Source organism: Phyllobates terribilis, unplaced genomic scaffold (assembly GCF_046119375.1).
Source record: "Phyllobates terribilis strain yellow unplaced genomic scaffold, ASM4611937v1 Scaffold_4__5_contigs__length_816908805, whole genome shotgun sequence".
Classification (NCBI taxonomy): Eukaryota; Metazoa; Chordata; class Amphibia; order Anura; family Dendrobatidae; genus Phyllobates; species Phyllobates terribilis.
Genome location: NW_027362764.1, coordinates 110,129,157 through 110,142,364, shown reverse-complemented (window position 1 = coordinate 110,142,364; position 13,208 = coordinate 110,129,157). Strand labels below are relative to the sequence as shown.

At 40.7% G+C, this 13,208-nt stretch overlaps 1 protein-coding gene across 1 annotated transcript in view; it reads right to left on the bottom strand.

Annotated features, from left to right (window-relative positions):
- NCAPG2 (non-SMC condensin II complex subunit G2) overlaps positions 1-13,208 on the bottom strand; it is a 75,834-nt gene that overhangs the window by 26,398 nt on the left and 36,228 nt on the right. Inside the window, exons 11-19 of the mRNA XM_073677682.1 lie at positions 12,611-12,736; positions 12,342-12,521; positions 9,907-10,059; positions 4,740-4,962; positions 4,524-4,663; positions 3,243-3,416; positions 2,792-2,862; positions 2,549-2,702; positions 1,730-1,903 (exon numbers count right to left, since the gene is read on the bottom strand). Coding sequence (XP_073533783.1) covers positions 1,730-1,903; positions 2,549-2,702; positions 2,792-2,862; positions 3,243-3,416; positions 4,524-4,663; positions 4,740-4,962; positions 9,907-10,059; positions 12,342-12,521; positions 12,611-12,736 — 1,395 coding nt within the window. The remainder of the gene's footprint in view (positions 1-1,729; positions 1,904-2,548; positions 2,703-2,791; positions 2,863-3,242; positions 3,417-4,523; positions 4,664-4,739; positions 4,963-9,906; positions 10,060-12,341; positions 12,522-12,610; positions 12,737-13,208) is intronic.

The window sequence follows — 13,208 nt, the reverse complement described above, 5'->3', positions numbered from 1 at the left end:
ACAAAGAAACTGGATCACATGAGGACCGCCCCAGGAAAGGAAGACCAAGAGTCACCTCTGCTTCTGAGGATAAGTTTATCCGAGTCACCAGCCTCAGAAATCGCAGATTAACAGCAGCTCAGATTAGAGACCAGGTCAATGCCACACAGAGTTCTAGCAGCAGACACATCTCTACAACAACTGTTAAGAGGAGACTTTGTGCAGCAGGCCTTCATGGTAAAATAGCTGCTAGGAAACCACTGCTAAGGACAGGCAACAAGCAGAAGAGACTTGTTTGGGCTAAAGAACACAAGGAATGGACATTAGATCAGTGGAAATCTGTGCTTTGGTCTGATGAGTCCAAATTTGAGATCTTTGGTTCCAACCACCGTGTCTTTGTGCAACGCAGAAAAGGTGAACGGATGGACTCTACATGCCTGGTTCCCACCGTGAAGCATGGAGGAGGAGGTGTGATGGTGTGGGGGGGCTTTGCTGGTGACACTGTTGGGGATTTATTCAAAATTGAAGGCATACTGAACCAGCATGGCTACCACAGCATCTTGCAGCGGCATGCTATTCCATCCGGTTTGCGTTTAGTTGGACCATGATTTATTTTTCAACAGGACAATGACCCCAAACACACCTCCAGGCTGTGTAAGGGCTATTTGACCAAGAAGGAGAGTGATGGGGTGCTACGCCAGATGACCTGGCCTCCACAGTCACCACACCTGAACCCAATCGAGATGGTTTGGGGTGAGCTGGACCGCAGAGTGAAGGCAAAAGGGCCAACAAGTGCTAAGCATCTCTGGGAACTCCTTCAAGATTGTTGGAAGACCATTTCCGGTGACTACCTCTTGAAGCTCATCAAGAGAATGCCAAGAGTGTGCAAAGCAGTCATCAAAGCAAAAGGTGGCTACTGTGAAGAACCTAGAATATAAGACATATTTTCAGTTGTTTCACACTTTTTTGTTAAGTATATAATTCCACATGTGGTAATTCATAGTTTTGATGCCTTCAGTGTGAATGTACAATTTTCATAGTCATGAAAATACAGAAAAATCTTTAAATGAGAAGGTGTGTCCAAACTTTTGGTCTGTACTGTATATATATATATATATATATAGAACTGTAGCCCCTGCAATGTAGCATGAGCAGGTGAGGTACCATCAGGCACAGCTTAGGAATCTGATAGGAAAGCAAAGTACATAGTGCTCAATAAGTAGTGGCGCTGTTTCAATTGGACTCAGCGATTGCATGAATGCAGGTGCACCTGACATTGCGGCCAGATCTGTCTGCAACTAATGGCACCACAGAGGGTCCTAGTGGCATAATAGGCACACCGATGCAGTTATTGCCGAAAACCTTGTGATTATACTGCTACTGTAAGTGACATGTTTACACATAAAGACATTACCTTGTCAGTTTAAATAAAAGTTATAAAAACTAACAGCAATATCATTGCCTGTGCACATAATGTTGATGATCTGTCCTTAGATAATCTGCAGCTTATCTTATTTAACAGACCAGGAGCTGATCTGCAGTGACAGCTACACCTTGAGCAGAGCGGAGCTATAACAGCTGATCAGTGGAGATGGCAGCGGCAGCTGTGTGACCTCCACCGATCGAATATTTATGACCTATAATACTGATCGGTCATCAAGATTATATGCCCAGAGCACCCCTTTAAGATTCAGCAAATGTAGCAGTCATCCACCTGCACATACGCAGTGAGAGAGACTTCATTACTTACCTTTACAAGCCCCAGAACTTTTAAAAGACTATTTAACTTTTTCGTTTGTACAGAGAGAAGGTATTCACGATTCATATTGTGCGTTATAATGTACTCCATGTAGTCCAGAGCGAGCTCCGGCTTACTCTCTATTGTATCCTGAATGCGGACTTGTCGGCCAGAGTTCTTTTGTCTCTATTGTAAAAAAAAAAAAAAAAAAAAAAAAAAAAAAAAAAAAGAAGAAAAAACTAACTTTAGTCTATTATGGTCTTCAATAGAATACCAAGAGTGTGCAAAGCAGTCATCAAAGCAAAAGGTGGCTACTTTGAAGAATCTAGAATATAAGACATATTTTCAGTTTCACACTTTTTTGTTAAGTATATAATTCCACATGTGTTAATTCATAGTTTTGATGCCTTCAGTGTGAATGTACAATTTTCATAGTCATGAAAATACAGAAAAACCTTTAAATGAGAAGGTGTGTCCAAACACATATATACATACACTTTCTCAAAAAAAAAAAAAAAAATCTATGGTGGAATTGTATTATTTCTTTTTTTATTACATTTCACTGCACTGGAAATTGTTGTTATGACTTGAATGAAGAGGAGCATTATATATACGATGCTGTAAGGTCAGGTCGGTGCTGGTCATTGCGGCCATACTCTGGATGAGGAAAAAGCCTGATATGTGGTGATGTGACTTGGCCTTCTAATTGATACATGTGACGGAACAGAAAGGAGCATCATACAAAAAAGTCTCGGCAATAGCGGCATACTGTTTCCATTAGACATGTAGTATGATGTTTCGTCACTGAACGTCGGCTTTAACCAGCATTACCTTTTTCTCTGGGAAGGTTTCAGACATCCAATCATTTATAAGCTCCAGTATGTGGCCCACTTGCCCCCAGCGACACAAGCAGTCTATGAGCGTGGCGTACTTGTTTTCTTCAGCGCCGTTGTGCAGGTTTCGAAGCTTAGAAAGGACAGAACAACTAGAGGATAATGGAGATCCGGAATGCATGTGTAAGTAAAAGGTTTACCAGCAAACACCGATAATGCCAAGCATCTGAGTAATGTGTACCTGAATGTAGGAACGGCAGATGGAGGCATAAAAGAAGCCAAGATTATTAATGCTACAGTGCAGCGCTCATCCTGCAGGTAAAACAGGGAAGGCACATGATGTTACTGGAACAAATGGAGCATTTACACAGAAAGGAGTCGTATGTAGAGATATAAAAACTGTTCTACAGAGGAATATAGAAAAATCATGGGGAAAATGTCAGCCATTAAACTACATGTTCAGGGTCCAATTTCAAGAATCACAAACCTCACTTATCTCATCAACAAAATAAGAAATTACTGCTAGTTCTAAAGTCAAAAGCCCAATGGGACTCGTGTCTCGCAGGAAAAGCAGCACCGATCCCCGCAGCACCTCATGATAGAAGGAAGTTGTTGGTTCCCAGGAGCAGCAGATGAAATGACTCAGTTTTTGGATGAGTTCACCTCCTTCTTGCACAGAGACAGACACGTACCTTAAACGCTCTGAAGTAATCCGGCAGCACGGCTGCAAATTTGCTTATTGTGTACTTTTTGACCTCTTCATTGTGTTCAAGAGCTTTTTTGATACTTTGCCACAAAATGACCACAATTTCAATTAAACTGGCCATGGATGCGGCATCTTCGGCAGACAGCACATTTTCCAATACCTGAAAATGAACAAAATGTCAATATTCTGCAGCAAAACTCAATCTGCTATGAAAGACTAAACATGTAGGGGCCATGCACTAGAGGTGGTAAAGGTGACCCATATACAGTGCATAAGGTTTTTAAAGGGAATTGTCACCAGGTTTTTGCTACCCCAACTGAGAGCAATAATAATAATAATAATCTTTTTATTTATATAGCGCCAACATACGCAGCGCTTTACAATTCGGACAATTTACAGACATTATGGGCACTGTCCCCATTGGGCTCACACTCTACATTCCCTATCAGTATGGCTTTGGAGTGTGGGAGGAAACCGGAGAAGCCGGAGGAAACAAACGCAAACACGGGGAGAACATACAAACTCCTTACAGATTTTGTCCTTGGTGGGATTTGAACCCAGGACCCCAGCGCTGCAAGGCTGCAGTGCTAACCACTGAGCCACCGTGCTGCCCATAGCCTGATGTAACGGAAGATGCCCTGATTCCAGCGATGTGTCACTTACTGGGCTGCTTGCAATAGTTTTGATTTAAAATCTTCATTTGACGCATGTCTAAAAAAGTTGCCTGAATGCGGAGCTCTGCATAACCTCGCCCCCACCACTGATTGGCAGCTTTCTGTGTTCACTGTTAATGCGCATAAAGCTGCCAATCAGTGGTGGGGGCGGGGTTGGACTACCTGGCAGCATGTCAAGTAGTCCTCTAGTGATAATCTTCTGCTGATAAGACAGTGATTTTATAGAAACTACACTAAGCAGCCCAGTAAGTGATACATTGCTGGAATCAGGGTTTCCGCCCCTACATCACGCTGTTCTCAAATTAGGTAGCAAAAACCTGGCTACAGATTCCTTTGAATAATTTTATAGTGATTAATTATGGTTTATCTGCTACAAAGCTGCAGCAACATTATAGCCTGTATGACTAAACCATTAAAAGGACTCTGTCCACACAGAAGTGTTTTATGAATGCAGCAACATTTTAAGCAGTCCTAATTAAATGAAAACTTACAAAGGACAAGCAGTTCCTCATGTTACAAATACTGCAACGTGAGGGACTGTATACTATTATAGAAAGGAAAGACTTCTGTATACTGCAGAAGTTTCCACTTACACTCTTATTAGCTTTCTTTCCAGGCTCCCTCTCGTTGGCATCATAATTATCCCCATCATCATCGTCCATCTCCTCTGCATTACAAATGGTTTTCTGCAAGCAGGCATTCAAGCAGCGTCTTATAAGGAGCATTAGTTTAGCTGAAGAAGTAAAAATGCTGCTGTCAGATAATCAACAGTGATGCAGATTGATAATACAGAAAGGAGGGGCATTTACCTATATTGGTGGGGGCAGTGTGCTCATAGGTGTACTGATAAAACTTCCGCGCAGCTGCAGGGTTCATTTGTATAAGAGCTACACATCGTTCACACCAAATTTCCTCTGGTTCATTGACAGGAAAGAATGAGTGAAACATGAGATTGACAAGGCGGCGACAAACAGGTCGTGAATCCATTTCAAGGCGGGCCAAGAGGTGCTCCATGGGGCACACTTTCCAAAACTGAAACCATAAAACATTAAATTAGAGTGGACTTTGGATTACAATAAAAAAAAAAAAACAACCAATAACCATGAGTGAAGAAAAGGTTTGTTTGTTAGCCTTGTTTCAGAGAATATGAATGATCAGAAAGAAAAAATTCTGCCGGGGTATGTAAACTTTTGAGCACGAATGAATGAACGAACGTACGTACACAGCCCCTCTGCAAAATACATACATACACACGGCCCCCCTGATAAATACATACACACACGCTGCCCCTCCGAATAAAGCAGCCCCCCCTATGCCAACACGCTGTAGCTATAAAAACTTGTAAAAACTGTGCCCTCTTTCACATTAATACATTTAATGCTCGGCTCCTGATGGAGCTCTTACCAGTGCCCACGCTGTCCCTGCAGCCCCGGCAGCAGTGTGATGAGGTCAGAAGCGTCATGATGTCATCACACTGCTGCACCTGGACCCGGGGTTGACAGACGCTCCTCTGCTCCTGTCTCTGTGTAGCATTGTTCAAATGTATTCGCGTCTAAAAGATCGGGGGCCATCAAAAGGTGAGTATAAGGTTTATTTTTTACCATTCTGATTCTTTTTTTTTTTTTAACTGTTAACTTAGTCACACTATATAAATCCATGCCAGTTGCACAGATTTATGTAGTGTGACCAAGTTGTCAAGCACTTTCCAAGTGATGCTAAAATCGCCTGGAAAAGCGCTTGATAACCCGCATGAAGAAATGCATGCAAAAACGCTTGACAAACGCTTCTACCTGGAAGGAAAAACACATGTAAAATCCACATGCATTTTTTCTGCCAGGGAGATGCAGAAAAATCTGCAGCATTTCTGCATCGTGGGCACATAGCCTGAAGGTTTGGAGAAAATGAACAGTTACAGAGAGTGCGCTTTTAAATCTGACACCTTTAGGAGCAACTAATCCACCAAATTATTTGGAAACGCCCACACCAACCAGTCAGGAGCGCTGAGGAGCGCTGGTGTCCTACCAAGTCATGCTTCGTAGAAGTGACCTCCAACGTGTTGACGTTGGGTGAGCGTCTTTTGCCAAGCACGTGCACCTAGGCGGACTCGGCACTGCACCCTCAGATACTGGAAACGATGCGCAGATGCCAGTGCGTTGCCACATGCATGAGCACCCGTCTCATCAATCCGGAGACTCTAAAAATGTCCTTAGATGTCGCACGTTGGCCCAGCATCAGTAGGTGTAGGGCACAAAAGGACCCTGACTTCCCACTAAATCAGACTAGTGGACTCAAGTCCAGCTTCCTTCCAGACCCTGCAACTTCCAGGAGCAACTATCCCCAGGTAACAAGGACTACCCCTGGAAATCAAGGAACGGTATATCTCCCTCAAAAGGCAGGAAACCACTGAAGCATATGCAGAGGCTTAGTCTTTTCTGCAGATTTCCTGTGGATCCCTTCATACGTTGGTGCTGTTGTGGAGATGGGAAAAAAAAAAAGACAGATTCCTATCCATCACGCAATACCATCAAGGAGGCATCTATTTGGCTCCAAATCTATTCTACAGCAAGAATATGACCCCTAACATCCAGCCAATGTCACTAATATCTACGGCATAAAGAACAAAGAGTCCTGGAAGTGATGATATGGCCCCCACAGAACGTGATCTCAGCATCATCAAGTCTGTTTGGAATTACATGAAGATACAGAAGAATTTGCACACGCCGACATTCACATTTAATTTATTTTTTAGCAATTAACAAAATGCAAACTATTGACACTTATTTTTTAAAGCATTCTTACTTAGGATTTTTTCCCCACACTAGTCTATATTATACATACAGATATATATAAATATATAATACTGCATATGTGTAAATGTTCGTATGTGTGCATGAAATTTCCCTTAACCGCTTCCCGACCGCCCACTGTAGATAAATGTCCGCGCTGCCTGGGCTCTGTGCAGCGCGGCCGTTTAAAAACGGTGGGTGGTCCCGCAGCGCTCAGGACCCCCAGGGTCCTGCAAGCGCTGCAGGTGCGGTGCACAGCAATAGCTCTGACAGGGAACATCATCGGGACCTGATTGAATCAGGTCCCAGTGATGTTAACCCTTTGCTGTCTTCTATATGCCGCGATCTATAGTGATCGCGGCATATAGAAGACAGCAGGAGGAGAGGGGGTCGTCCACTTACCTCTCCGACGGCCCCCTTATACCTTCCAGGACCTGACGTTGCTATGGCAGCTGGAGGTCACATGACCGCCTCCAGATCTGCCATATATGGTGTCCTGCCTGGCTCAGCCTGCAGCTGAAACCTGGCAAGAGACTCTGACTGTGAAACAGTCAGCGAAGATCTCATGTAATGTAATATATGTCTATTACATTGCATGAGATCAGTGATCAGAAAAATAAAAATTAATGTCCCATACAGGGACTAAGTAAAAATGTAAAAAAAAGTAAAAAAAATGTTTTGAAACTGTTAAAAAAAAAAAATTACAAAATAAATAAATAAAATATTAAACCGATAAATCCGTATATTTATACAAAAATAAAAAAGTACACATTTGGTATCGCCGCGTCCGAAACAACCCGATCTATAAAACTGTCACACTAATTAACTCCTTCTGTGCACACCGTAATAAAAATAAATAAAAAACGGAGCAAAAAACTATGCTTTTTCATCATATCGCCAAACAAAAAGTGGAAAAAAATGCGATCAAAAAGCAAAATGGAAATAAAAATGGTACCGCTGAAAACGTCATCTTGTTCCGCAAAAAACAAGCTGCCATACAGCTCCATCAGCCGAAAAATAAAAAAGTTATACCTCTCAGAATAAAGCAATGCAAAAAAAATATTTTTTCTATAAAATTGTTTTATTGTGTAAAAGCGCCAAAACATAAAAAAATATACAGTAAGTGTAGTATCGCTGTAAACGTACTGAACCGAAGAATAACGCTGCCTGATCACTTTTACCACACGCAGAACGGCATAAAAAAAAACTCAAAAAACAATTCCTGAATTGTTAGTTTTTGTTAATTTTACCACCCAAAAAACGGAATAGAAAGCGATCAAAAAATGTCACGTACCCAAAAATGGTACCAATAAAAATGTCAACTCGTCCTGCAAAAAACAAGCCGTCACATGACTGTCGGCCGAAATATGGAAAACTTATAGCTCTCAAAATATGGCGATGCAAAAACTAGATTTTGCAAAAAAAAAAGCATCTTTTAGTGTGTGACAGCTGTCAGTCATAAAAACCCGATATAAATCTGGTATCTCTGTAATCGCACCGACCCAAAGAATAAAGTAATCTCATCACTTATACCGCACGAGGAACAGCGTAAAAAATAAATAAAACCAATTCTTCACCTGCTACTAATATTTGTTTATTATGTCTCCCAATGTGCTCACCACACATCTAGATTCAAACAAATCTTACATTCAAAAAGTCAAATGGCGCTCCTTCCCTTCCGAACCCTGCAGTGTACCCAAATAGTGGTTTTCCCCCACATATGGGGTATTGGCGTACTCAGGAGAAATTGCACAGCAAATTTAATGGTGCAATTTCTCCTGTTACCCTTACGATAATGCAAAATTAGGGGATGAAAAAACATTTTTTGTGGGAATGTGAAAATTTTATTTTTACGGCTCAATATTATAAACTTCTGTGAAGCACCTGGGGGTGCAAGGTGCTCACCACACATCTAGATAAGTTCCCTAAGGGGTCTAGTTTCCAAAATGGTGTCACTTGTGGGGGGTTTCCACTGTTTAGGCACACAGGGGCTCCCCAAATGCAACATGGCGTCCGCTAATTATTCAAGCAAATTTTACATTCAAAAAGTCAAATGGCGCTCCTTCCCTTCCAAACCCTGCAGTACGCCCAAACAGTGGTTTTCCCTCACATATGGGGTATCAGTGCGCTCAAGAGAAATTGCACAAAAAATGTTGGGTTTTATTTTTTCCTGTTACCCCTGCGAAAATAAAAAAAATTGGGTCTAAAGTAACATTTTTGTGAAAAAAGTTAAATGTTCATTTTTTTCTTCCACATTCCAAAAATTCCTGTGAAGCACCTGAAGGGTTAATAAAGTTCTTGAATGTGGTTTTGAGCACCTTGAGGGGTGCAGTTTTTAGAATGGTGTCACTTTTGGGTATTTTCTGTCATAAAGACCCCTCAAAGTGACTTCAAATATGATGTGGTCCCTAAAAAAATGTTTTTGTAAATTTTGTTGTAAAAATGAGAAATCGCTGGTCAACTTTTAACCCTTATAGCTCCCTAACAAAAAAAAATTTTGGTTCCAAAATTGTGCTGATGTAAAGTAGACATGTGGGAAATGTTATTTATTAACTATTTTGTGTGACATATCTCTCCGATTTAAGGGCTTAAAAATTCAAAGTTTGAAAATAGCTAAATTTTCAATATTTTCACCAAATTTCCGATTTTTTCACAAATAAACGCAAGTGATATCGAAGAAATTTTACCACTACCATGAAGTACAATATGTCACGAAAAAACAATCTCAGAATCAGGGGGATCCGTTGAAGCGTTCCAGAGTAATTACCTCATAAAGTGACAGTGGTCAGAATTGAAAAAATTGGCCCGGTCACGAAGGCAAAAACAGGCTCTGGTGCGAAGTGGTTAAAGTATTTATCCTCCTCCAGTTTTAGGTCCAAAAATCACATTTTCTGTGCTTCTTATGTTGTAGAATATCATTATAGCAGTCTGTGGCCTGCTTTTCTCATACTAAGCACTATATCCCCTACTTAGACACAGGCTTAAATGTTACCATACTGGTATTGTGTATCGGCCACAATAGGTAGTAGAATAGCTAAAGAACAAAGCAAGTTCCTATTACTAAACTTGTAATGTATTTAGAGGCCTAGACACTCATTTTATGTTTTTGTCCCTAAACTTCTGCATTATATGTTAGCAACCGAAAGGCTACAGTACATTAAGGAACCACATATAATTAATAATGCAATACCTTAGCAGCTCGGGCGGCTTTTATCTTTATCAGCATTTCAACAAAAGCTACACGGACCTTCTCCGAATTATCGTGGAGACTGTTTTTCAGTACCGGCAGCATCTGTTCCAATAAAGGATGACTCAACTTGTTCTCCAAAAGATAGATCATACACTGTGTGAGAAGAAAAAAAAAAACTAATCATGAATACATAGGACTTTAAAAACCCTTTACAAAGATCATGTTACTTAAGTATAATGTGTCATTTCTAGGAAAGCAGATAAGGGGGTAAAATCCTGCCCGACTTACTGGAGAAGTGGCTACAGGGAGAGAACGAAGTAATGTTCTCCCTGTAGCCACTCACCTCCATTCATCAGGGCAGTTCAGGGAGCCGTTACAGTCACTGCTAACTATTCTGTGAGCAACGGCCGTAATCATTCACCGCCACTGTGACTGACAGCCAGCTCTGCACACATATGCTGCAAAGCAGGCTGTCAGTCTAAAGGCCGGGGAGAGATTACAGCCGCTGCTCACAATATAGTTAGCCGTGGCTGTAACAATGCCCTGTACTACCCCCTATGACTGGAAGCGAGCGACTTGACTACAATACTTGTAGCCGCTGCCCCAGATAAGCAGAAAGGTGGGATTTTCACCTCATATCGGTAAGAAAATAGCATTTCTGTACCTGACAGGCTCCCTTTAAAGAAACACTCAGTTTTGTTTTTTCTCTCCCAATTATCGGATATATCTATCTTTATATATACACACACATTATATAATATCTCTCTCTCAGATACATTATATACATACACACACACACATAAAGGTTGCAAATAACAGTGATGCACTTTTCATCCTTTAGACATGAACTGCAGAGATCTTATATAGAAGCCTATTGTTATGTTTTCATATGTTTTTCCCGCAAAAAAACAAGTTACAAGTTACATGAACTTTTGAAGCTTTCCTTCTTTTAAAAAACAAACCAGATGCAAAGTATGTTCCACAAAAATAGGACATGCCCTGCTTCAGAATTCATCCCTTTGCATCAGTTTTATTTTTGCTTATATTATAAAAACGTGTAGTTTTCAAAAGTTACAAAACGTTGGGGTGAAACAGGCCTTATAAAGCATTTCCCATCACAAACTTGGAACAATCTTCTCTCCCTGTTGTCATAACATGGTAGAAAATCTGTATCCAAAGCATTTTGAGCACACGAGTATGAGAGCAGGATGGCGGTGTGTACCAAGGTGATGGAGCGATCACTGCAACATTATTGGGTTTATTATTATACAAGCTGGTTTCTAATAGTAGGTACAACAACCTATCCTAAATTTATACCAGAAAACCTACAACGTAAACTTGACTGATCAGCAGGTCCTAGATTACGTTATTAGCTTTTTCTAGATATTGCATTGTGTGCTGTAGGAAAAAAATGTGTGAATTCGGTCTTAACCAGAGGCTAAAGACCTTTTTAGCGCTTGTTGCATAAGAGTAAAATATTGTGGGAAACCTTCATAAAAAGGAACTATTAGGCCATGTTCACACTAGACGTTTTTTCAGTTTTTTTTTATGCAAATTTTCAGCTGTGTTTTACAGTACCAGCAAAGTCTATGAGATTTCAGAAATCTCATGCACACACCTTGGTTTTTGTGTCATCAGTATTTTGCGCTTTGCATGTTTTTTTGCACAATACACTTCCTTCCACGTTTTCCACCCATTGAAAGTAATGGGTGGTGAAAAAAAGCCTAGTGTGAACGTAGCCCTCAGGTATTGCTGCGTTTTTAGTGGAAAAAAAAGCAAGTAAAGCAGCATGTGAAACGCATTTATTTTTGTGATTTTATCATCTTGCCTTGGTCACCTGAGATGGCAGTTTGGATTAGGACAGTTTAATTAAATTAGTGATGTGTACACAGTATACATTGGCTGAGCTAGGTGTGAGGGTGAACAATACCTGTGGCCCATGGAGGTGTGAAATTGAACAATCCGTGAGCAACTCAATGGCAGACCATAGTGTGAAAGTAAATAGTGTCCTACAAACTCAATGCTCTGCCAGTGTAGTAGGTAAACTATCGCTGAACAATTCACCTCCCCCCACTGTTACATTTGAAATTCTGGTTAATATGGTTTCACATATGTCTTGCATTGGTGACATGTGTTCATGCTTCTGTGGTGGAAGCAAAGCTGAACTTTGCGATTGTGAAAAATGCACCAAAAAACCCCACTAAAACCTGCGTTTTTGACGCAGCTTCTTTCCTGCCAAGAGATCAGGTTTTGTTGCAGAAAAAAAAACAAACGCATAGGGTAAACATACCCTTACTTCTCAATAAAGTGTGAAACTACACAGTATATACATCTTTGGCTTATAGAAATTTAATGACGACCCTGCCAAAGCAGAACACCACTACCATTAATGGATTTTTTCATCTTTTAATGAGAACATAGAAAAAGTCAGTTACCTTAAAAACAGATGCGCGTACTTCAGCAGAGGTAATATCAGCAGCAAGATCGCCAATGATTTTCTTTATAAAATCTGCCAAGATTAAAGGTGGAATCATCTCCCAATATTTAGCAGTAATTTTACAGACCCCCAAAACTCCAGTACATCGCACAATGGGTGTCGGATCCTCTAAAAGGTTCTGTAGATATCAAAATGAAGATGTATAAAATATATATATTTTTAATTCCTTAAACCTAAGTGTATGAGTAACAATATTGAGAAACTTACAAAGAGTTCTTCAAACTGCTTTTGGATATTATTTTCCATTTCTTCATGGCTCATATTGGGATCCCGCAGAGGAAAGGCTTCGACATATAATAATGCAGCATTGTTTCGAACATGTGCATTTCTTGCCTATTTCCAAAATGCAACACACATTATGTTAATTCATGCTAAAAGTTTAAAAATAAATTATGCAAACAATATACAACAAGGAGGGGGTTCAGACGTGCATATGTCTTGCTCTATACACAATGTTCCTCAAACAAAATTGAAATAATTTAAAAGGGGGTTGTCTCAACATTGTTTTTCAGGAGCACACAGCTCCGTTACCTTCCTGCATCCTGCTTGCCGGGGACAGTGCGCTCCTGCTTGATTGACAGACTAGATAAGCAGGGTGGAATCGCCGCTCGCCCAAACTGTACAATCTTCAATGCCATGAACAGAGGCAGCTTTGCCTTGGCAGTGTCAGCGGAGAGCACGGCACTAACCCTGATCGGATTCAGCAAGATTTAGAGCAGCACTTACAAGCTATATAGAAAAACGCTCAAAAGCAATGCGCTCAATGCCTAGATCAGCCACCACTTATAGACTGCAGAGGTGGTCG